Source organism: Pelophylax lessonae (genome assembly GCF_965119305.1).
Source record: "Pelophylax lessonae genome assembly, chromosome: 5".
Taxonomy (NCBI): domain Eukaryota; kingdom Metazoa; phylum Chordata; class Amphibia; order Anura; family Ranidae; genus Pelophylax; species Pelophylax lessonae.
In genome coordinates, this window is record NC_138772.1 from 237,144,674 (window position 1) to 237,170,638 (window position 25,965).

Sequence of the window (25,965 nt, forward strand, 5' to 3'; positions counted from 1 at the left end):
CATGTTATTGAGCCACAACATGCAGAAGAACTGGTGGAGTGGGTAACTAAGCCGTCCTCATCCTCCTCGTCCTCTGTCACACAGGCTCATACTAGATTGGGTGCAAGTATCTGTGGCATTGCTATACCATCATCCCTCTCAGTGCAGGTTTTTGGGAAGACATGAGGTATAGTAGGGATAGAGAATCCAGATGAGGAGCAAGGTGAAGTATGCTTTTTTTTCTGATGTTGGTCTTTCAGATGCTGTTGCCAATGGGCTGCATGGCAGGTCGTCATATGTCTTGTCAAGCATGTGGAGCCCAAGCGGTTGGTGTTTTGGCCACGCTTGATCCGCTTCAGACAGAGATTGCAAACAGCAACGCTGCGGTCTACTGCACATGTTGAAGAAAGCCCACACCAATGGACTTTTGGAAATCAGCGGGGAATTAGCAGCTCCATGCGCCTGTGGAGCTTTGTGGTGGGATGCAATAGGGTGGTTGCCCTTAAGGTGGCCCCTGCAGCACAACCTGCCTCGTTGCAGTTGTGCCACCTCTTCCTCTATTCTCTCAGGCACCCAAATACAGTCAGTGACCTCATCATCCCCTCCCTCCTCATCACTACAGCAAACTTGGCAGTATGCTGCAGCTGTGGGAACATGACTGCTAGTTTATTTTCCGGCATTGTCACCCCCTCGCTCTAGGCTCACGTTATTCCCTTGCTCAACCTGGGAATAAACATCGGAGCAATCAAATTACTGCGCATCTTCAAGCATCATGTAACTGACACTATAATCAACTAATTCAGGTGACTCCTCCATGCATGATGGTGAGGCTTTGGAAGGAGTAGCTGTAGACCAGCAGCCTGTGGAACAGGCCAGAAAAATCTGTGGCCATTTCCGGGGGTCATACAATGCCAGTGCTTGGCTATCTGACATTCAATGGGAATTCAGCCTGCCTACCAACTGCCTCATTTGTGACATGCCCACCAGGTGGAACTCAACATTGGCAATGCTGCAGCTGCTGCACATGCAGCAGAGGGCCATCAGTGAGTACCTGTGTGAGTATGGCACAAGGACAGGCTCAGGGGAGTTCGGCTTCTTTTCGCCATGCCAGTGGCTGCTGATAAAGGTTGCATGCACGGTCCTGTCACTAGGAGGCAACAAGGATGGTGAGCCGGAACGATGTATGCTTCAGCGACACTGTCCCTCTAGTCTTCCTGCTGGAGCACATGCTTCGTGGAATCATGGACAGGGCATTTGAGGCAGAACAGCAGGAGGAAGAGGAGGACTTCCTTTCTTCACAAGGCCCCCTTTATGAAGATAACATTCCTGCGGGGCCACAAAACACACAGGAGGAAGAGGAGGAGGAGGATTGTGGCAGCATGGATTTAGAGGATAACATATAGCAGTCTTTAAGGGGTTGTTTTCATTCCCCAGAAACCCCAGGAGTTATATGTGACTGGGGAGAGGTTGCTCCTGACAATGTCATCCTTAGTGACCCAGAGGACTCAAAATCTCATGCCTCCTCAAACTTACGCTGCATGGGCTCCTTGATTCTGCAAAGCCTGCAAAAGGACCAGAGGATTTGTGGAATCAAGTAGAGGGATAATTACTGGTTGGCAACCCTTCTTAATCCATGTTACAAGGGTAAAGCTGCAGAGCTCCTCCTGCCTTCACAGAGGGAGCAGAGGATGAAACATCTTGAGGACGCCTTGAAGAAAAATTTGTGTAACACCTTTCCAGAGGGAGGTTAACATTCTCTGGATGTGTGTCTGAGACATTGTTCAGCCAAAGGAGGAGCAGTGGAGAAGGCGGCTGGCTGACCAATGCCTTTAAACAATTCTTTAGTCCTCAGCGCCCAGGGCTGTGAGGTTTAAGCAACCATTGGCAGCGTCTCCATCATATGGTGCAGGATTATCTAGGGGCAAGAGCAGACTTGGAGACCTTTCCAACTAAACATCCACTGGGCTACTGGGTCTTGAGGATGGACCACTGGCCAGGACTTGCTCAACTTGCAATTGAGCTACTGGCCTGTCCTGCTTCCAGCCTGCTTTCCGAACGGACATTCAGGCGCCACCAACAACCAAGGCCCAATTTTTCTGCACCTGTATGACAAGTACATGCATTTTGAATTTTGTATCAAATTTTTAACAGCAGGGCCCGTTCCTGCGCCCAGCAAGAGTAACTGCAAGGACTTACGGTCAGTGCTGTATCCTGGCCTAGGCCAACAAGGCCCAGGCCTAGGGCGGCACTTTGCAGGGGGGCAGCAAAAAAGCTGCTCCCCGCATGAAAAAAAAAAACAGCCTCCTCCCAACTCCCGCACAAAAAGGGTCCCTGCCGGCTTGGGCTACACTTTTAGTATAGTGCCAGTTTAATGGGGCGAATTGGGCCAGAGGGCAGGGTCCAGGAGGCAAATCAGTCTGGCACCCCACATAAAGTGGTCACACTGCGACCTGCCGGTATGAAAATACCGGTGGGTGAGGACATGTGGACAAACTGCAAGCCGCCAACCACACTTAAGACAACTGGCCCGACGGCCTCCAATGCTAATAAGTGTGGCACTGCAGACTCAGTGCCTATAGCTCTGCCTACCCGGCTCCGCCCCCAGGTATGGCAGGCATCATGTCAATAATATAATTTCATTTCTTTAAACATCCTTGTCCTCGAGAGAGCATATTGAGATGCATCATATACAATTAAGACTTTTAATTGTATATGATGGAAATAATATTTTGGACCTGCTCACCTCCATATGTGCTATCGCAATATGTCACTGGATTAGTAAGATTACTCCAATCTTATAAGATATTTGGATCTGTGTTTGCTGCCACTGATTATTTCACTTATTTATATAATGACTATGGACTTCCTAGTCATTATACAAATAAGTGAAATAATCCTATGACTACAATCAGTGGCAGCAAACACAAGTCCAAATATCTTAAAAGAAAGGAGTAATCTTACTAATTCAGTGACATAAGGCTATACTAATGGGCACTTATAAGTCTGCACTGATGGCCACTGATGAGCTGCACTGATGGGGCTGCACTTATAAGGCAGGACTGATATGCTGCACTGATGGGCACTGATATGCTGCACTGATGGGCACTAATATGCTGCTCTGATGGCCACTGATGAGGCGGCAATGGTGGATACTGATAAACTGCTTTGATGGGCACTAATGAAACTGCACTGATAAGGCAGCACTGATATCCTGCACTGATGGGGACTGATAAGGCTGCACTAATGGGCATGAGGCAGCACTGATAAGCTTCACTGATGGGGCTGCACTGATATGCTGCCCTGATGGGCAATGATATGTTGCCCTGATGGGCACTAATAGGTTGCACTGATGGGCACTGATGAGGCAGCACTTATAAGCTGCACTGATAAGGCAGCACTGATGGGCACTGATATGATGTACAGATAGGCTGCACTAATGGGCACTGATAGGCTGCACTGGTGGCAACTGATGGGGCCACACTAATATTCTGCACTGATGGGCAGTAATGAGGTGGCACTGATAAGGCTGCACTGATGAGGTTGAAGTTATGGGAACTGATGAGGCTACGCTGATGGGCACTGATAGACTGTGGTTGTGGTCTGTGGTTTACAGATGACAGGGCGGGTCATAAACAGGAAGGGGTGTGGCCTTTACAGGAAGGGGTGGGTCAGGCCTAGGGCAGCACAAAACCTAAATACACCACTGGTTGCGGTGTTCAGGCACCATCAACAACCAAGGCCCAACTTTTCTGCACCTGTATGACAAGTACATGCGATTTGAATTTTGTATCAAATTTTTAACAGCAGGGCCCGTTCCTACGCCCAGCAAAAGTAACTGTGAGCGGTTGTGGTGTTCAGGCACCACAAACAGCCAAGGCCCAAATTTTCTGCACCTGTATAACAAGTGCATGCGATTTCAATTTCGTATCTAATTTTTTACAGCAGGGCTCGTTCCTCCGCCCTGCGTTTTTTTTTTTTATAATTTCGGTGTATCAGATCCAAATCCATATTAGACCCAAAGGGACCCTACGCTGTTTTTTTCTTTTTTTTAATCTGTATTGCCGGGAGCTGACAATACATTACAGCCGAGAGCAAGTTTAAATGACATTTTTTCCTTTAGAAATGTCAGTATTGCTGCAGCAGGCTACATGCATCGTAAAATTGCACCACTTTACAGGCACATTAAGGGGACCCCCCAAGCACGCTATTGAAAGAAATGTTTTATTTTTATTGTTTCACTTTAAGCATCATTAAAATCACTGCTCCTGTAAAAACGATAGTTTTAAACCATTTTTTTTGCATTGGTACATGTTCCCCAGGGCAGTACTCAGACCCCCATACACTTTTTTTTGGGCAATTACTTGCATGTAAGCCTTTAAAATGAGGACTTTTGATTTTTCAGGTTTGAGTCCCATAGATTTTAATGGAGTTTGAATGTTCGCTAGAACTTTTCCCCAGTTCGTGGTGTTCTGGTGCAAACCGAACAGTGGGGTGTTCGGCCCATTCCTACTGGAGAGATTTGTAGTCTATTATGCCCATAATGTGCACTCTTTTTCAGGCTAGAATATACCTACTCTCATCCCTCATCTTAAAAATCATGGCTAGTCTCTAGTTAAGCTCATGGTTACTGGCTCATGGATGAGCTGAATGACTGGAATCATAATAAATACCTGGAAGTGCTGGTTAGGACATTAGCATTAATACACTATCAGCGGCAATCCACACAACCATCTGCAGAACATTGAAGGGTCCAAGCCCCACTCACAACTGTGAAGGGAGCTGTCCGCAACCAGCCGCATTGACTCAAGAGCCTCAGCTGACCAGCTGTCCGCCAAGGGCCACCAAATGATCATGTGTTTACCAGTCCCTCCCTGTAGTACAGTGGACAAAGGCAGTGATCACTAGGGATGATCGAACGGTTCGGTCGACCATCGGTTCGACCCGAACATTGACTGTTCGAAATTCGGCCGAATTCCGAACTTTTTGCGGAAAAAGTTCGGAATTCGGCAACCAGAACCGACCAAAATGCAATGGGACAGGAACTGGGCTTTAAAAGCCCATGATTGGACCAGAACCATCAATAAAAGCCAATTGGAGTGACTAGGGGGTCCAGAGGCCAATCAGTAGTGAATACGCCCCCCAGTATATAACATAGCCCCGCCAAATCTCTAGCACTGTAATACAGGGGCTGTGGAAGAGAGTGGAAGCAGTTCTGTTACTTCTGCTTCAAAAGTGTCATTTAGCAATTATTAGTGTGAGGAAAGGGATATCTAGTGTAGTTAGGGTACTATTTTCCACTATAGTTAGATTTAATAATCTAGTTTCTGTAGGGAAAGTGTCAAGTGTCAGGGTGACTGTAGTGTAGTGTAGGGTGAACTGACTCTGACTGCTATGGCAGGGTGACCAAACTCTTCCATGTCAGGGTGACCGCCATAAAAAAAGATCATTTGTCTTAGAATTGCAGTAGAGCAGGGATATGGCTCCGCTCCTGTCACACCTGGCCGTTTTTGTTGCAGGCGTTTATTGGGCTTTTTTGTGGACGTCTTTGGAGGCAGGCATGACATCTGAACTTCTGTGTAGGGGTATATATACACATACACACAAATAGGTGTGAAAGTAGCAGAACCCTATGCCTGCGTTAATTAAATTATTTGCAGGCATAGGGTTCTGCTACTTTCACACCTATATGCGTGTATGTGTATATATACATATATGTGTGTGTGTATATATATCAGTGGCGGCTGGTGCTCAAAATTTTGGGGGGGGGGGGGGGCGCAAAAAGAAAAATGTAATAGGTATTGCTTCGCGTCAAAAAACGCAGTAAAAAATTGCGTGACTTTGAAGTCATGGTAAAGGCATGGCACAGGTGATGGTATAGGCATGGCATAGGTGATGGTACAGGCATGGCACAGGTGATGGTATAGGCATGGCATAGGTGATGGTACAGGCATGGCACAGGTGATGGTATAGGCATGGCACAGATATGGTATAGGCATGTCACAGGTCATGGTACAGGAGATGGTATATGCCCCCTTTCAATGCAGAGACCAGTGTACATGCCCCCTTCAATGCAGAGTTCAGCATGCGTGCCCCCTTCAATGCAATGAACATTGTGCTGTGCCCCCTTCAATGCAATAAACACTGTGCTATGCCCCCTTCAATGCAATAAACACTGTTCTGTGCCCCCACAATGCAGAGTTCAGCGTGCATGCCCCCTTCAATGCAACTGTGCTGTGCCCCCTTCAATGCAATGAACAATGTGCTGTGCCCCCTTCAATGCAATAAACACTGTGCTGTGCCCCCTTCAATGCAATAAACACTGTGCTATGCCCCCTTCAATGCAATGAACACTGTGCTGTGCCCCAACAATGCAGAGTTCAGCGTGCATGCCCCCTTCAATGCAACACTGTGCTGTGCCCCCTTCAATGCAATAAACACTGTGCTGTGCCCCCTTCAATGCAATAAACACTGTGCTGTTCCCCCTTCAATGCAATAAACACTGTGCTGGGCCCCCTTCAATGCAATGAACACTGTGCTGTGCCCCCACAATGCAATGAACACTGTGCTGTGCCCCCACAATGCAATGAACAATGTGCTGTGCCCCCTTCAATGCAATAAACACTGTGCTGTGCCCCCTTCAATGCAATAAACACTGTGCTGTGCCCCCTTCAATGCAATAAACACTGTGCTGTGCCCCCTTCAATGCAATAAACACTGTGCCCCCTTCAATGCAATGAACTCTGTGCTGTGCCCCAACAATGCAGAGTTCAGCGTGCATGCCCCCTTCAATGCAACTGTGCTGTGCCCCCTTCAATGCAATGAACACTGTGCTGTGCCCCCACAATGCAGAGTTCAGCGTGCATGCCCCCTTCAATGCAACTGTGCTGTGCCCCCTTCAATGCAATAAACACTGTGCAGAGTTCAGCGTGCGTGCCCCCTTCAATGCAACTGTTCCGTGCCCCCATCAATGCAGAGTTCAGCGTGCGAGCCCCTTTCAATGCAGAGCGCCACAGCATTGTCCCCAATCACTGCAGAGCGCCACAGCATTGTCCCCAATGATTGCAGAGCGCCACAGCATTGTCCCCCAATGATTGCAGAGCGCCACAGCATTGTCCCCCAATGATTGCAGAGCGCCACAGCATTGTCCCCCAATGATTGCAGAGCGCCACAGCATTGTCCCCCAATGATTGCAGAGCGCCACAGCATTGTCCCCCAATGATTGCAGAGCGCCACAGCATTGTCCCCCAATGATTGCAGAGCGCCACAGCTTTGTCCCCCAATGATTGCAGAGTGCCACAGCATTGTCCCCCAATGATTGCAGAGCGCCAGCATTGTCCCCCAATGATTGCAGAGCGCCACAGCTTTGTCCCCCAATGATTGCAGAGCGCCACAGCATTGTTCCCCAATGATTGCAGAGCGCCACAGCATTGTCCCCCAATGATTGCAGAGCGCCACAGCATTGTCCCCCAATGATTGCAGAGCGCCACAGCTTTGTCCCTCAATGATTGCAGAGTGCCACAGCATTGTCCCCCAATGATTGCAGAGTGCCAGCATTGCCCCCCAATGATTGCAGAGCGCCAGCTTTGTCCCCCAATGATTGCAGAGCGCCAGCATTGTCCCCCAATGATTGCAGAGTGCCAGCATTGTCCCCCAATGATTGCAGAGTGCCAGCATTGTCCCCTAATGATTGCAGAGCACCACAGCATTGTCCCCAATGATTGCAGAGCGCCACAGCATTGTCCCCCAATGATTGCAGAGCGCCACAGCTTTGTCCCCCAATGATTGCAGAGTGCCACAGCATTGTCCCCCAATGATTGCAGAGTGTCAGCATTGCCCCCCAATGATTTCAGAGTGCCAGCATTGTCCCCCAATGATTGCAGAGCGCCAGCATTGTCCCCCAATGATTGCAGAGTGCCAGCATTGTCCCCCAATGATTGCAGAGCACCAGCATTGTCCCCCAATGATTGCAGAGTGCCAGCGTGCGTGCTCCCTTCAAACTTACCTGGTGGCGGGGCGGCTCAGCTTCTTCCTCTTCTGCGGCGGGTCCTTCTCCCTCGTCTCGGCGGTGGGAACCGGCGGGCGGCCTGCTCCGTTCAAACTTACCTGGCGGCGGCGCGGCTCAGCTTCTTCCTCCTCTTCTGCGGCGGGTCCTTCTCCCTCGTCGTCTCGGCGGCGGGAACTGGCGGGCGGCCTCTCCTCTTCTCTGAGCGGCGGTGACGGTGAGTGACTGACGCACGCACCGGCACCGCCCCCATTGCGACGTCAGCGATATCCTGGATGATGATTGGTCCAGGCTGTAGACTGGACCAATCACAGCCAGGATATCAGAAAGTGGGGGGGTCCAACCGCAAAGACTTGCGCCCAGGATACCCCCTACCCCCCCAGAAGGCAGCCAATCGGTGCCTCTTCTGGGACGTAACCCCCCCCCCCCCCCAGCCACCAGTTCCTTGGGTTCAGGCCGGCGAACCCAATTTTTTTTTTAACAACTTTATTTGTTCGTTTTTTTTTTTTTTTTTTTTCTTTTTTTTTAGGGGTAGGGGGGCGGCGCCCTGGCGCCCCCTATGCACGGGCTGCCACTGATATATATACCCCTACACAGAAGTTCAGATGTCATGCCTGCCTCCAAAGACGTCCACAAAAAAGCCCAATAAACGCCTGCAACAAAAATGGCCAGGTGTAAAAATAGCGGAGCCATATCCCTGCTCTACTGCAATTCTAAGACAAACTATATATTTTTTTCTGGTTCTGGACATGCTACAGAGCTGAAACCTCACAGGTACACTTTTTAGACCCCCAGACACTAAATCCAAAGAAATCTCTTTTTTTTTTTTTTCAATAATTTTTTCAATAATTGGCTCTCTATCAAAAACGAAAATTTTTAAGAACTTTTTCTTGTGTGATTAATAGTCCCTGGGGCATGACCCAGAACCCTAGGCACTTTTTAGGGACATTTATTGGGTTTTAGGGCTTCAAAATGGTGTTTTTTGATTACCGAAGTTCGGGTCCCATTGATTTCAATTTAGGAAAGTTCGGGTGTTCTGGTCGAGCCGAACTTTTCAAAAGTTCGATCATCCCTAGGGATCACTACAGATTGCTCCTATATGCACTGACAGCTGATCAAAGTAAACCAAGTGTTTACTATGTGTCAGTTTATGAATGGATAAGGAGTGTCTATATAGACTCCTTATTCATTCATGTAAAGTGCTGCAGAGAAAGGGACTTTATTCAATCCCTTTGTCTGTCTCAAAAGAGATGTGGGGGTCTGTTTAGACCTCTGATATCTCACCAAAGAATCCCCTCCCCAAAAAAATAAATACACAAATAAATAAATGTAACCGCTTGCCGACCGCCGCAAGTACATATACTGCGGCGGTCAGACCCGTGCAGGCAAAGTGAGCCAATAGGGGGTGAGCGCACGCCGCCAGAGGGGCGCTCCCTCCCCGCTCGCTCACTGGGATCCCCGCGTGTGTGACCGGCGGACCCGATGTCCGCCGGTCACTCGCGATCATCCATTACAGCGGGAGAAAGGCAGGCGGCTAATGTAAACAAAGCCGCCTGTCATTCTCCCCTGTGTAAGTGCAGAGATCATACAGTCCTGCTATGCAGGATCATATATCTCTGTAGTTACACAAGCAGCCACATCCCTGCACAAGAAGCACGCCCCTAGGTACACACTTAACCCCTCCTTCTCCAATAAAGTTAACCCCTTCCCTGCCAGTGTAATTTTTACAGTAACAGCGCATATGTATAGCACTGATTACTGTAGTAATGTCACTGGTACCCCCAAAAGTGTAAAAAATTTCAGTCAAGGGTCCGATCTGTCTGCCGCAATATGGCAGTCCCGCAAAAAAAAAAAAATCGCAGATCGCCGCCATTACTCGTTAAAAAAAAAAACAATAAAAATGACAAAAATCTTTCCCTTAGTTAGTAAACGCAATAACTTTTGCTCAAACCAATCAAAATATGCTTATTGCGATTTTTTTTACCAAACATATGTAGCAGAAAAAAAATTGGCCTAAAATGTTAAAAAAATTTTGATTTTTACATTTTTTTGGGGGAATTTCATGTGAAAAAATGTGAGAAATATTATTTTTACAAAATTGTCGCTCTTTTTTTGTTTATAGCGCATGATCAAAAAGTCACACAAGTGATCAAATACCACCAAAAGAAAGCTCTGCTTGTGGGAAAAAAGGACGTCAATTTCTATTGGGTACAGCGTCGCACGACCGCGCAATTGTCCGTTAAAGTCACGCAGTGCCGAAACGCAAAATAGGCCCTGGTCAGGAAGGGGGTAAAATGAATGGGATTCCCATCCATCTATTTTTACCGATCTATTTAGAGAACTATTGTCGGTCCTGATGAGCCCGCCTGAAAAATGGACAGGTGGATCCAATCAGTCTGCTTGTGTAAAAGGGGCCTAAGGCCTTTTTCACACAGGTCATACACAGTGTACACCCCTGCAAGGCTGTATTTACCTGTACAGGGATGCACAGGTGTTCTCTGCATCCCTGTGCAGGCAGTCCCATTGATGTCATTTGGGATGTAGCAACTGGGCAAACAGAACCGTTGCTCCCAATTTGACATTCATATAGGTTTGGGTGCATGTCCCTGAGCTCACACTGTCTGCTCTTGGGGTTTTGCACCCAATCCAACACAGGTGTCAGATTAGGAGCAGCAGCTATGCCTGTGCAGCCGTTGCATCCCAATTTACATAAATGGGACTGCCTACACGGGAATGCACAGAACACCTGTGCATACCTGTGCAGGTAAACATGGCTCTCCATGGGCATACACTTTAGCATGCAACATGTGAATGATGTTTTATTAAAAAATTGAGCAGGAATTTAGAAGGTTATTTTGTGTTTATGTGCACTAGTAATTATTTTAGTGTATTTTTTAGTACAAATAGCAATTTGATGAACATTTGCGCAATTATTGCGGAGCCAAAAAAATTAGTAGCACTTTTTTTTTTATTCTACAGGTCATGTACCTTTTAGAAAATGTATGGTTTTAGGTTTTTTTTTTCAAATTCTGAAAGCTGTAAGTTAAAAATGGAAACCCCTGGATTTTTAGAGTAATTTTTGTTTTATTTACAGTTTTGTGTACCTTCAATTTTTACGCTTTCACAAAAAGGTGCAATTTAAAATGTACAAATATTTGGTATTTATTAACTCAATACAGTTTTAACTTTCATATTCAGTAGGAATTTAACATGATTTTTTTACATTTTGCCATGTATGAATCCACTATTAATGATTTTAGTGTATTTTTTATGAAAATCTTGTTTTGATAAACAGTTGCGCAAATATCGCGGTGCCTTAAAAATCAGCAGTACCTTCTTTTTTTTCTACTGGTCATGTGCTTTCAGAATATATATGGTGGGGGTGGGGGGGGGGGTCTTTTACAAACTCTGAAAGCTGTAAATAAAAAAGGAAAACCTATAGATTTTAGGAGAAATGTTTGCCTACGTCTGATTTTGGCTATTTTTCAAAAAGGCGCAATTTAAAATTTACAAATATTTGTTAATTATTAACTCAACAGGTTTAGCTTTTATATTTAGATGGAACTTTCTATTTTGTAAAATTTGCTGTGTTTGTATCTGCTAATAATGATTTTAGTGCATTTTAACGAAAATATTGTTTTGGTAAACATTTGTGAAAATATCGCAGGGCCTACCTTTTATTCCACTGGTCCTATGCTTTCAGAAAATGGTTTGGGGGGGGGGGGGTCTTTTACAAACTCTGAAAACTGTCAGACAACAATAAAAACCTTCAGATTTTTAGAGAAGTGTGGTTATCTACATTTATGCGTATTGTTCATTTTCTCCATTTTGCAAAAAGGCATAATTTGAAAATTGCAAATATTTGTTATTTATTAACTCAATACTTAAAAGCGTTTATATTTAGTAGGAATTTAGCAGGAATTTTGTAAAATTTGCTGTGTTTATATCTGTTAAAAATGATTTTAGAGATTTTTTAGCGAATATATTGTTTTGATAAACATTTTTGCAAATATTGCCGGGCATTAAAATCAGTAGTATCTTCTTTTTATTCTACAAATTTTGTGCTTTCAGAAAATATATAGTTTAAGGGGAGTTTAACAAACTCTGAAAGCTGTAAGGGAAAAACTTTTAGAGAGATTTGAATACAGTGCCTTGCAAAAGTATTCAGCCCCCTTGAACTTTGCGACCTTTTGCCACATTTCAGGCTTCAAACAAAGATATAAAACTGTATTTTTTTGTGAAGAATCAACAAGTGGGACACAATCATGAAGTGGAATGAAATTTATTGGATATTTCAAACTTTTTTAACAAATAAAAAACTGAAAAATTGGGTGTGCAAAATTATTCAGCCCCTTTACTTTCAGTTCAGCAAACTCTCTTCAGAAGTTCAGTGAGGATCTCTGAATGATCCAATGTTGACCTAAATGACTAATGATGATAAATAGAATCCACCTGTGTGTAATCAAGTCTCCGTATAAATGCACCTGCACTGTGATAGTCTCTGAGGTCCGTTTAAAGCGCAGAGAGCATCATGAAGAACAAGGAACACGCCAGGCAGGTCCGAGATACTGTTGTGGAGAAGTTTAAAGCCGGATTTGGATACAAAAAGATTTCCCAAGCTTTAAACATCCCAAGGAGCACTGTGCAAGCGATAATATTGAAATGGAAGGAGTATCAGACCACTGCAAATCTACGAAGACCTGGCCGTCCCTCTAAACTTTCAGCTCATACAAGGAGAAGACTGATCAGAGATGCAGCCAAGAGGCCCATGATCACTCTGGATGAACTGCAGAGATCTACAGCTGAGGTGGGAGACTCTGTCCATAGGACAACAATCAGTCGTATACTGCACAAATCTGGCCTTTATGGAAGAGTGGCAAGAAGAGAGCCATTTCTTAAAGATATCCATAAAAAGTGTCGTTTAAAGTTTGCCACAAGCCACCTGGGAGACACACCAAACATGTGGAAGAAGGTGCTCTGGTCAGATGAAACCAAAATCAAACTTTTTGGCAACAATGCAAAACGTTATGTTTGGCGTAAAAGCAACACAGCTCATCGCCCTGAACACACCATCCCCACTGTCAAAGATGGTGGTGGCAGCATCATGGTTTGGGCCTGCTTTTCTTCAGCAGGGACAGGGAAGATGGTTAAAATTTATGGGAAGATGGATGGAGCCAAATACAGGACCATTCTGGAAGAAAACCTGATGGAGTCTGCAAAAGACCTGACACTGGGACGGAGATTTGTCTTCCAACAAGACAATGATCCAAAACATAAAGCAAAATCTACAATGGAATGGTTCACAAATAAACATATCCAGGTGTTAGAATGGCCAAGTCAAAGTCCAGACCTGAATCCAATCGAGAATTTGTGGAAAGAACTGAAAACTGCTGTTCACAAACGCTCTCCATCCAACCTCACTGTGCTCAAGCTGTTTTGCAAGGAGGAATGGGCAACAATTTCAGTCTCTCGATGTGCAAAACTGATAGACATACCCCAAGCGACTTACAGCTGTAATCGCAGCAAAAGGTGGCGCTACAAAGTATTAGCTTAAGGGGGCTGAATAATTTTGCACGCCCAATTTTTCGGTTTTTTATTTGTTAAAAAAGTTTGAAATATCCAATAAATTTCGTTCCACTTCATGATTGTGTCCCACTTGTTGTTGATTCTTCACAAAAAAAATACATTTTTAAATCTTTATGTTTGAAGCCTGAAATGTGGCAAAAGGTTGAAAAGTTCAAGGGGGCCGAATACTTTCGCAAGGCACTGTATTTACATTTTTGCGTATATTCGATTCTCACCATTTCGCAAAAAAGGTGCAATCTAAAATGTACACATATTGGTTATATATCAACAATACAATACAGGCAATACAGGTTAGCTTTTATATTTAGTAGGAATTGTGTAAAATGTGCTGTGTTTTTATCTGCTAATAAATATGTTGGTGTATTTTTTGTGAAAATAATGTTTTAATAAACATTTGTGTAAATATCATTGTGCCCTAAAAAAATCAGTAGCACCCCCATTTGTTTTCTGCTGGTCATGTGCTTTCAGGAAATATATGGTTTGGGGGGGGGGGGGGTCTTTGCCAAACTCAGAAAGCTGTAAGGGAAAGATAAAAAAAAAGCAATGTAAAAATTGTAACAATGGCCTGGCCAGCTAAGTTTAAAAGTGGAACACAGGGCCTGACAACGAAAAGGTTAACAGTTCCATAACCGGCTGAGCAGTGAGAAAAAAAAATTGGATTTTTGTAAGATCTTACCGTAAAATCCTTTTCTCTTAGCTCATTGACAGACGTAGTCTTCTTGATTCACAAGAACTGGTTATGCTGCCCTCTACAGGAGTAGGACTAGGCAGAAAGAAAAAACGTTCTGGCTCCACCCTAGGGGCAGTCCCAGAGGGTATATCCTCTTCCTGTCTGCTACAGAGAATCAGTTCTGTCACAAAGCAGCAACAGAGAATTTAACCCAACCCAACTCAATGATAGAGGGGCGGGTACTACGTCTGTCAATGAGCTAAGAGAAAAGGATTTTACAAAAATCCGATTTTCTCTGTCGCTCATTGACAGACGTAGTCTTCTTGATTCACAAGAACTGGGACATCCAGAAGCAGTGCCACAAATGAGGGGTGGGATTGACAGAAATCAAAATCCAATCTAGAAGGCCCAACCGGAGCCAACCAGAAGTATCAAAGGACTCATCGAGTAAACAGATGAGACCTACCCCACAAATCCTCGAGGTAGACCAACAGTCTCCTCAAACAGTGGCCTGCAGGAACCTTGCGGCCAGAAGAGGCATCTGACAATGCCATCACATAAACCTTATACAATATTGTAAAGGTATGAACTATTAACTAAAAAAAACCAACACACACACAGAAAGGGAAACTAATGCTAAAGAGGAGGTTTGTACCTTTAAAAAAGGACTACTTCACTTTTACCATTCCCACTCTTCCTAGCCATCTGAACCATATATAAGCTAACCCCCCACCCAGGTGCTTACTTACCTTTTCCTAATGAATGCAGTCTCTTTCAATATTTACAGCCTTTTGCTTGAAATCTCTGGAGCTGCCTGCGTAACTCTCTATAATCGTGCATAGTATCATAGTCCCAGTACTCTACGATTGAGGCCCCAGTTTTATAAATACAAAAAAAAAAAAAATTGGAAGAAAAAGAAGATGGGGTTTGAGGGCCCTAATGAGATGATCAAAATATACTGCAACACAACATATTTATTAAAAACACATGTTTAATGAGTTTCCATACATAAAAAAGGCATGTACCAACATGCTCTCTAGACGTACATACATTTAACATGTAACATAACAAAATATAAAAACACAAATTGGATAACCAAGTGCTGGGTCTCAACAAAGAAAGATGGAATTGGTCCCTGTGCAGCCAACACGTTTCACTTTGTTTTGCTTCTTCAGGGCTAAGAGACCAGAGAACCAGCTAGTGTTAGAATATGTGAGAGAAATAATACATGAATATACAATATGTAATGTACTATTTGATGGTTTTCTTTTCCCCTTTTTCTTACTAGGGCTTAATATATCCTTTCACCAAAGCAGTAGATGGTTCAATTAAAACCAATACTAATGGAATATTGGGGCACTATACATGCACATTGATATAGTGTGTGTATTGTATATGGTCGCACAGGCATTCCAGTGCTCCAATTTTGATATAAATATATATACACTGTATAAAGATACAAATATATTATTGCACCATCACTGCTAATTAACGCACTACTGGTATTTGCTACACCACCAGCCTGCCGATGAAAAATCTGTCTGCCATACGGTCCTGCACTTAGTGGGTCAGTACACTTATCTACTATTATGATAAACTGTTCTATATACTATACAGCAACATACGATATGTTTTTTATGTATGAAAATTACATATTGTATATTCATTGTATTATTTCTCTCACATATTCTATAGAACACTAGCTTGTTCTCTGGTCTCTTAGTCCTGAAGAAGCAAAACCAAGCGAAACGCGTTGGCTTCACAGGGATCAATTCCATCTTTCTTTGTTGAGACCCACCACTTGGTTATCCAATTTGTGTTTTTATATTTTGTTATGTTACATGTTAAATGTATGTGCGTCTAGAGAGCATGTTGGTACATGCCTTTTTTATGTATGGAAACTCATTAAACATGTGTTTTTAATAAATATTTTGTGTTGTAGTATATTTTGATCATCTCATTAGGGCCCTCAAACCCCATCTTCTTTTTCTTCCAATTTTTTTTTTTGTACTATATACAGGGGGGTGGCCCACCCTTTATGGTAATAATTTGCTTTGTAGCAGTTTTATAAATAGTTACAGTGCAGGCAGAACTACAGAAGATTTCAAGCAGAAGCCTGTAAACATTGAAGGAGCTGTCACCATCAGGCAGAGGTAAGTAAGAAACTTGGGTGGGGGAGTTCTTGTTAGATTAGGGTAAGGGCTAGGGATGGTGGGCAGTTATTTATTTTTTTGTTAAAATTCAAGTTTAATATATTTTTTTGAAATACAGATCCAAATACATTAGGTATTTGTAATGGTGTGTATCTCTTTGCTCGTAGAAAGCTGCTTTTGCCAAAAATCATCCCTGCAGTGTCTTCACAGCTGCCAGATACTGCCCTGAGCAGCTGTCTTTCTACTGAGAAAAGTTGCCCTGCTCACCCACCCCCTTCTGCCCTCTCTGCCATTTACAGAACTTGTATTACTATACCTCCACAATGTATCAAGTTCCTTGATTGGAGGGGGAGAAGTTGAATGACAGCATCTCCTCCAACACATTCCCAGAACGTGATGAGTTGTGTGGTAGCAGTAATACAAGTTATTTTAAAGAAAAAGAGGGCAGAAGGTGTGTGGTTGAGCAGCACATCTTTTCTCAGTAGCAGCAGCTTCTGTTAACCATCATTGTGCTGGAAGACAGATGTCCAGGGCAGTATTCAATAGCTGTGAAGGAGATGCTGCAGGGAGCAGCCACCTTCGGGTAATGTGGTAAATCCATTATACATGACTAATCTGATTGTGGTGTATCTACCCCCCCTCCCAAAAAAATACTATACTAAACTTCAGCTTTAAAGCTTTTTTTTTCTAATAATATGATCCCTCCAAGTGTTGTGAGAACAGTGCAATCTCCACACACACACAATCATTTAAACATGCAAGATTTTTACCAGAGGTAATACTACTAGTGCAGCCAGTAACCCTAATGATATTGCTGTCCTATTCGGTGCTATAAACTGCACTGTCCAGATTTTAAAATGAGGCCTGGAAGAATTACAAATTCAATGTTGTTGTCGTGCATGCAAGATAAATTCAGATAGGAATATTTAAAGCTTGCCAAAAACTGGAAGATCATTTTAACATTTACACAGCGAGTATTACAATAAATTAAAGTTACACTTCATTTGTGCTTTTCTGGCAATTTTTCTTTCAGGCCAATTCTTTCCTAAAAAAGGTAAAAAAATTGTCTCTTTACCTGACTGCACTCTTGACTTGGAGTAGTACTTAGTCCTGTTGCTGCCATGTAAGTACTTCCTATAGTTTTGATCTTTTCAACACTGCTGAACTTCGGTTTTGATAATAACTGTAAAGCAAAATAAAAATATACTACAATTAAATAATCATGTAGGCATCCTTATAAAGTATAAATGTGTTCTAAGACAAAAAAGTTTCTGTATAAGAAGAATTGATTGATGAAACCTGGTGCAAAGGAAAACTGAACTGTTTCACATAGAAATCAAACATTAGCTTTTTAATAGCAGAAAAAAAAGAATTTAATGTATTCGCTAATGGCAACAAATCACTTTTCTTTGCTTTGCTTTTCAGTTCTGTATCTAGGGCACATGTACTGTACTTGTGTCAAAAACATGTATTCTCTTGGCTTTGTTTCTTTTATATGAAACACCTCTTGATACTGTCAGTCTCCCTGCTTTCCTATTTCAAACTAACCACACCAGGGCAAGGAGGCACATCCATCCGAGCATGGTCAGTTTGCTTCATTGTGTTCTATTTGAAAGCACAGCCTATCTATACTCCAATGGTCAGTAGTGAGCTGACACCTTCCCTCTCCTTGCACAGCTCTTCAATGAGAAGATCAGTGTACGTACTGATGTTTCTTTGCCTGGTAATAACCCCTCACCCCCTTTCCTCGCAGTCTACACAATCATCTCTCTAAGCCCCTTATGCAGCTGAGAACAGAGGTCACATGATCACTTATAAAAAAAAAAATAGAAACAAAAATATATCCAAACTATATATATATATATATATATATATATATATATATGTAACACCCTTTAGTGCCGGTTCACACTAGTACGACTTGTCAGCGACTTGGTCAGCCTGACAAGTCGTGCACCGTCGCGGTCCATTGTGTGGTACAGGAACGGTTCTAATAGGAGCGACACAAGTCATCGGGGCGACCTGGAGCAACTTGCATAGACATTAATTTTATGAAGTCCGTGCAAGTCGCGCCGAAGTCGCGGTGCACGCGACTTCACAGGTCGCCCCCTAAGTCGGATCGCCATAGTGTGAACCGACACTTAGTGTGCTAGAAGTGTGCAAAGTTTTTAGTGTAGGTAAATTGGCCTGGCTAAGTGCCAGGCCTGAGCTGAATCTGGGTTAGGGATAAGTGACTCAGGGAGGCTGGATGACTCGTCAAGCAGCATCTCTGGTAACTCCTTCTGCTCTCTGGAACCTTGGAGAAGCTTCCAGAAGTGGAGGAGGGAGTCTAGGAGGAGCTGCTTGGAGTATTGATGAGGGTCCCAGCAAATCCTCAGCAGATGGGCTGGCAGGGGGCAGGCACCTCTTAAAAACTCTTGAGTCATGCCAGCAAGGGGAATTTGGGTAAAAGATGTAGAAGGAGTGCTAAGGAGGCTGTTGGTGGCCCTTAAAGTTTGCCCCCTAGACTGAGGGGCGGGGGTGACCAGGGGCCTGGGGGATCCTCTACACTACATGGTGGATATCCTTGCTGGAGGCACGGGAGCAAGAGTGAGGACAGCAGGAGCAGGTCAGCACATTCAGCAGTTTTCCAGGAGAAGTCAGCAGGGTGGGCTGGTAAGTGTGCAGTCTAGGAGGACTAGTGAGAGAGGCAGCTGCAGCCAGGTGGGCTGGCAGTGCTTAAAGAGGTGGTGCTGGGATCAAAAGACACAAGGGATGTAAGATGGACACTGGACTTTGCTACACATCTAAAGAGGCCTGCGGTCCCTGCCTGTAAAGGGCTTTTGCTGAGTGCTTTGCAAGAGCCACTAAAAGTGTCCCAGCTGAGAAAAGGAGTGTAAAAAGCTGTCCATAGGAAGAGTTTGTTTAACCACTTGCCGACCGCTCATGTTGCTGCTACTGCAGCAGAGCGGCTCGGCTGCGTCCAGCCACGTATACCTACATTACTAGATTTCTCCCTCTCTCTGCGGCGCGCGTGCCGCCGGAGGCTCGCTCCCGCTGTATTCAGACACAGCGGGAGTCGTGCCAGGGGAGGAGAGGCGGTGATCACCACCGCTCTTCCCCGATCGTCGGGGAAAGAGTGAGGAAATCCGCCCGCTTGTGTAAACAAAGCGGGCGGATCTCCTCTGTGACAGGCAGGGACAGATCACAAGATTCAGCATAGCTGAACCTGCGATCTGTGTCTGTGTCACACAATCCCCTCCCCCATACATGTCACTAAGCATGAGGCACACATTTAACCCCTTGATCACCAACAGTGTTAACCCCTTCCCTGCCAGTGTCATTATTACAGTAACAGTGCATATTTATAGCACTGATTACTGTAGTAATGTCACTGGTCCCCCAAAAGTGTCAAAAATGTCAGTTAGGGTCCGATCTGTCCGCCGCAATGTCGCAGTCCTGCAGAAAAAAATTGCAGATCGCCGCCATTACTAGTGAAAAAAAAAAATAAACAATAGAAATGACAAATCTTTCCCGTAGTTAGTAAACACAATAACTTTTGCGAAAACCAATCAAAATACGCTTATTGTGATTTTTTTTTACCAAAAGTATGTAGCAGAATACAAATTGGCCTAAAATTTAAAAAAAAAATTATTGATACATTTTTTTTGAGGAATGTTATATATCAGAATGTGAAAAATATTGTTTTTTTTTTTTTCAAAATTGTCGCTCTTTTTTTCAAAAATTAAAAATCGCACAGGTGATCAAATACCACCAAAAGAAAGCTATATTTGTGGTGAAAAAAAGGACATAAATTTAATTTGGGTACAGGGTTGCACGACAGCGCAATTGTCCTTTAAAGTAACACAGTGCCGAATCGCAAAATATAGCCTGGTCAGGAATGGGGTAAAATCTTCCGGTCTTAAATTGGTTAAAAATACGCTCATTGAAAATTTTTTTTGTCAAAGACATGTAGCTAAATACATTTTGGCCTAAATATATGACAAAAATTGAATATATTGGATATTTTCTAACTGTCAAAGTAGAAAATGTCAATTTTGTCGCAAAATTTTCGATCTTTTTTTATTAATATCGCAAAAAATTAAAAGCGCAGAGGTGATCAAATACCACCAAAAGAAAGCTCTCTTTGTGGGAAAAAAAGGATGTACATTTTGTTTGAGTACGGTGTTGCATGACCGTGCAATTGTCAGTTAAAGTCGCGCAGTGCCAAGTTGAAAAAAGTGGCCTGGACGTTAAGCAGGAAAATCCTCCGGTCCTAAAGTGGTTAAAGTCAAGTGGGCATCCCATAATACTCCCCATCCAAGTTTTATCCCTCAATAAAACACAAAAACAAAGTACTGGACTGTTTCCTGACTCTAGTGTGCCTGTGAAAATTAGGTGTGCCTGGCTATGCAGAGTGGGGGATCCCATTTCTACTTGTGGCTCCCAAGTGGGGTGCGCTATATATATATATATATATATATATATATATATTATACACAAACAGTATACTCTATACACACACACACAATCAGTGTGCCTTGCATTTCTATTTTAAATTGAATGGATGTTTTACAAGGTAAGGGCTCACACATAAATTAGGAGGAGGGGGGGGGGTGTACAGTAAAAAAAAAACTTGTTTTCTGCCTACATTTTCATGAAAACGAGCAGAAGGTTCCAATTTTCCTACCAGGAATAGGAAAATCAAAACATTAATATTTTAATTTCTCTCTAGAGAGCACAAACAGGTGTCTAGATTGTAGAGTTTAATACAAAAAAACAACACATAGAGCGGTGTTCGCTAGAAAATAATACTTTAAGCAATAGTCAGCATGATATTATGAAAAAACGAAGAAGTCAGATAAGTCTGATTTCTTTTTATGAGGAAGTAAGCAAAAACTGTGTGGCCGTGGGTATTATATACTTGGATTATGCCAGTAATTGATACAGTTCCCTACATGCAGCTCATGTGTAAATTGACCACTTTCATCCCTTTCCTGCCCAGGCCAATTTTCAGCTTTCAGTGTTATCATGTTTTGAATGAGAATTACTCCACCATGTAACAAATTAAATTTTTATAATTTTTTCACACAAGTAGAGCTTTCTTTTGGTGGTATTTACTCACCACTGGGGTTTTTTTTTTTTTTTTTTTTGCGCTACAAATAATGAAAGGACCGAAAATTTTGAAAAAAAATGTGCTTTTCTTCTTATAAAATACTGCCAATAAGTAATTGGCAAATAAAGTAAATTTTCTTCATAAATGTTGACCAAAATTGATACTACTTCTTCTTTGGTAAAAATAACCCAAATCAGTGTATATTATTTGGTCTGTGTAAAAGTTATACAGTCTGCAAGCTATGGTGTCATTAAACATTGCTTATACCTGATGTACTGAGAGCCTTTCTCATTTCTTGGGGCCGTAACATACCAAGACAGTACAAATATTTCCCAAATTACCCCTTTTTGAAAAGTAGATACTCCAAGGTATTTAGTAAGAGGCATGGCAAGTTTTTTGAAGTTGCAATTTGTTCCCACAATTCTTTGGAAAATTAAGACATTTTTTAAACTTTTTCACAAAAATGTCATATTAACAAGTTGTTTCTCACACACAGCATAGGCATATTGCAAATACACCCCAAAATACATTCCGCTACTTGTCCTGAGTATGGCGATACCACATGTATGAGACTTTTTCACAGCCTGGTCACATAAAGAGGCGCAACATTCAAGGAGTACCTTCAGACATTATCCACAGGGATTTCCTGATGATGCCTCTATGGGAAAAATGCATAGAGATCGGGTTGCTGCCTAACACCGTGGATAACCATTGGACGTAGTTTCCGGATAGCGGTGGATCGCATGCGAGCCGGGGAGCCGCAGCAAGTGTCGAGGAAGAGTGGGTCCCGAGTTATACCAGGTCTAGATTGCCAAGGGCATTGTGCAGGCTTATCGAGCTGGTGGCGGCTGAGGCACTATTTAATGTAAGCACAATTGTTGAGTTGTTTTTTTAAAAAAAAAATATTAAACAGTGTTGCGCAATCACCTTGTTATTTGTTTTTTCTATGTCAATTGCCACCAATTGCCTGAGGGGAATATGCCTCTAAAGGAATAATAACTGCGGAAGAGTTTCAAATCCATATATCATTGAATTTTCAAAAAGGAGAGATTGGTTTGGGGACCTGGGGGTTCTGGTGAGTGCATTCAATATATTTGCATGTGGTCGAACACTGAATAGATTTGAAGAAGAGCATGAATATTGTTTACAGCATGGTGAATGGCCATAAAGACTGGCATAATTTTACAATGAACTTTATTGGGTTTTTTTGATATTTTTGGGGGGTTTTTGGTTTTGTATTTTTTGTTTTTTTGGACACATTTTTTATTGATTTGACTTTTGATTTATACTACATATGCCAGTGATTTCACTATCGAGGCCATGATTATGGGATTTATAAATGTTTAGAGTTATTTGTGTTAAGGATTACTATTTTCATATTTCACAATCTGCACTGATTATATCAATAATATGTATGCTGGCATGAAGTTTGTTTGATTTTTCTGGTAATTTAATTAATATCTATGAGCATTTTATGGGGGGCACGTAGTAAGCCCTATGTGCTTTTGCCAATAACGGCGCCTAAGTTTACTAGACATTAACTTTTTTTGTGTGAACTACACTTAAATGGGCAGTAGTTATTTATTGTCTTGGATTATTATTAGAGGTTGGCTCCTTCCTGACATACAGTAAGTATTTAAGCTGATGTACTGACAGCCTTTCTCATTTCTTGAGCCCCTAACATGCCAAGACAGTACAAGTATTCCCCAAATTACCCCTTTTTGAAAAGTAGACAGCGCAAGGTATTTAGTAAGAGGCATGGCAAGTTTTTTAAAGTTGTAATTTGTCCCCACAATTCTTTAGAAAATGAAGAAATTATTTATTTATTTTTTTTATTTCTTTTTTACAAAAATGTCATATTAACAAGTTATTTCTCACACACAGCATAGGCATACTTGCAACTACAATAGCAATGGGTACATTTCTGCGCTAAAAAGGTAGTGGTATGATATTGTGGAGATATTTTTAAAGGAAAAAAAGGAAGCAGCACACATGGACCTATAGAAAATCCAAAACAATAGTATACTAATATGTTTAGCGCTATCCAAAAAATCGTGATAATCAATCATAGAAAAAATTAATAGCACAATTGTGTGACATTATGAACCAAATCGTGAACTCAATCAAAAGTGGTTATTAACATAATTATGTAACACCATCCAATGTGATTAATCAAATAAACTCAAGTCCATATAAGTCCATATAAAAACAATAAATCCAAATGAATGTGCAAAAAAGGAAATTGATAAAGAAAGAATACCACTCCGTTTCTGAATGAAAGGAAAAAAGAAGGCACCCGTGGATGGATCACCATATATCCAAAAAAGCTGCTTATCAGATGTTGTTGGTCACCCAACTTAATATATAGACCTCAGCACACTTAATTAGTAATACAGGGGAATCTGCCAGGTGTGGTTCAATGCAGGATGTAGCATAGGAGACATTCAAAGTCAGGTACTCAGAGGCCATGTACAAGAAAATGAACGGGGACATAGTGTGATACCGTAAAAGCAATCACATTAAAATCAAAAGTTCACACTCACATGTAAAACGCCATAAGCAGACATATATCCATATAACGCTGAAGAGCTAAGTGTTGCGGCGTCCCCACATTCACTCATAGAAGGCCGGCTCTGGGGGCATGGTTGCATCACGTCTGACTTCACCCAATGTGTTTCGTCATAGGCTTGATGCTGTCAGGGGTGTGGTTGTCATACTTGCAACTACACCCCAAAATGTCCTCAGTATGGCGATACCACATGTGTTAGACTTTTTCTCTGGCCACATAGGGAGGCGCAACATCCAAGGAACACCTTCAGGCATTATCCACTTTAAGACCAGGCCTTCTTCTGACACTTTTTGTTTACAAGTAAAAATCTGTATTTTTGCTAGAAAATTATTTAGAACTCCCAAACATTATACACTTTTGTAGCAGAGGCCCTAGAGAATAAAATGGTGGGTTTTGCAAATGTTTATGCCACACAGTATTTGCGCAGCAGTTTTTCGAATGTAATTTTACACACTAACGCATAAATACATTTTAATGAATTTCAATGCACACAGAAACAATATAATACCAACATTTTTGGTAAATTCTAAAATACGGTGTTGCGTCAGGTAAATAGATACCAAACATATAATGCTTTAAAATTGTGCACGCTTGTGAAAAGGTGCCAAACTTTGTTATTTAAAAATCTCCATAGGTAACACTTTGAGTGGTGCTAGTTATAGCCGTCGCTAGTTATAGCCATCGCAAAATATTGAATAGCGGAACAAAACAACAACAGTATCGCACGGGTGTATCTCACAGTCAAATATGCAAAGTATGCCGCAATTTAATTTTTTTCACCCCAAAGGGGGGTATATTGAATAGCGGAATAGAAAAAAGTATACAAAACGGTGTATCTCACACGTACAAACACAGACTAGGCCCCCAATTACAATTTTTTTGTACCCTAAAGGCAGGATGAGAATGAGGAAGAGGAGTAGGAGGAGTTCGGAACAGGAGGCAAACTGAAGCCCCCTGCAATCCTCGGCGGTGGAAGGAGATGCGCCAAACAAATTTAAAAGGTGTATCTCACACGTACCGATACAGACTATGCCGCAATTTAATTTTTTTCACCCCAAAAGGGTGTATATTGAATAGCGGAATAGAAAAAAGTATATAAAATGGTGTATCTCACACGTACAAACACAGACTAGGCCCCGATTACAATTTTTTGTACCCTAAAGGGAGGATGAGAATGAGGAAGAGGAGTAGGAGGAGTTCGGAACAGGAGGCAAACTGAAGCCCCCTGCAATCCTCGGCGGTGGAAGGAGATGCGCCAAACAAATTTAAAAGGTGTATCTCACACGTACCGATACAGACTATGCCGCAATTTAATTTTTTTCACCCCAAAAGGGTGTATATTGAATAGCGGAATAGAAAAAAAGTATATAAAATGGTGTATCTCACACGTACAAACACAGACTAGCCCCCGATTACAATTTTTTGTACCCTAAAGGGAGGATGAGGAAGAGGAAGAGGAGTAGGAGGAGTTCGGAACAGGAGGCAAACTGAAGTGCCCTGCAATCCTCGGCGGTGGAAGGAGATGCGCCAAACAAATTTAAAAAGGTGTATCTCACACGTACAGATACAGACTATGCCGTAATTTAATTTTTTTTCACCCCAATAGGGTGTATATTGAATAGCGGAATAGAAAAAAAGTATATAAAACGGTGTATCTCACACGTGCAAACACAGACTAGGCCCCGATTACAATTTTTTGTACCCTAAAGGGAGGATGGGGATGAGGAAGAGGAGTAGGAGGAGTTCGGAACAGGAGGCAAACTGAAGCGCCCTGCAATCCTCGGCAGTGGAAGCTGCGCCAAACAAATTTAAAAGGTGTATCTTACACGTACTGATACAGACCATGCCGCAATTTAATTTTTTTCACCCCAAAAGGGTGTATATTGAATAGCTGAATAGAAAAAAGGATAT

General features: G+C 42.5%; 1 protein-coding gene across 1 annotated transcript in view; it reads right to left on the minus strand.

Annotated features, from left to right (window-relative positions):
• ADCY2 (adenylate cyclase 2) overlaps nucleotides 1–25,965 on the minus strand; it is a gene marked incomplete at both ends in the record, with an annotated part of 1,451,075 nt that overhangs the window by 48,467 nt on the left and 1,376,643 nt on the right. The window contains one exon of the mRNA XM_082258935.1: nucleotides 17,466–17,573. Coding sequence (XP_082115061.1) covers nucleotides 17,466–17,573 — 108 coding nt within the window. The remainder of the gene's footprint in view (nucleotides 1–17,465; nucleotides 17,574–25,965) is intronic.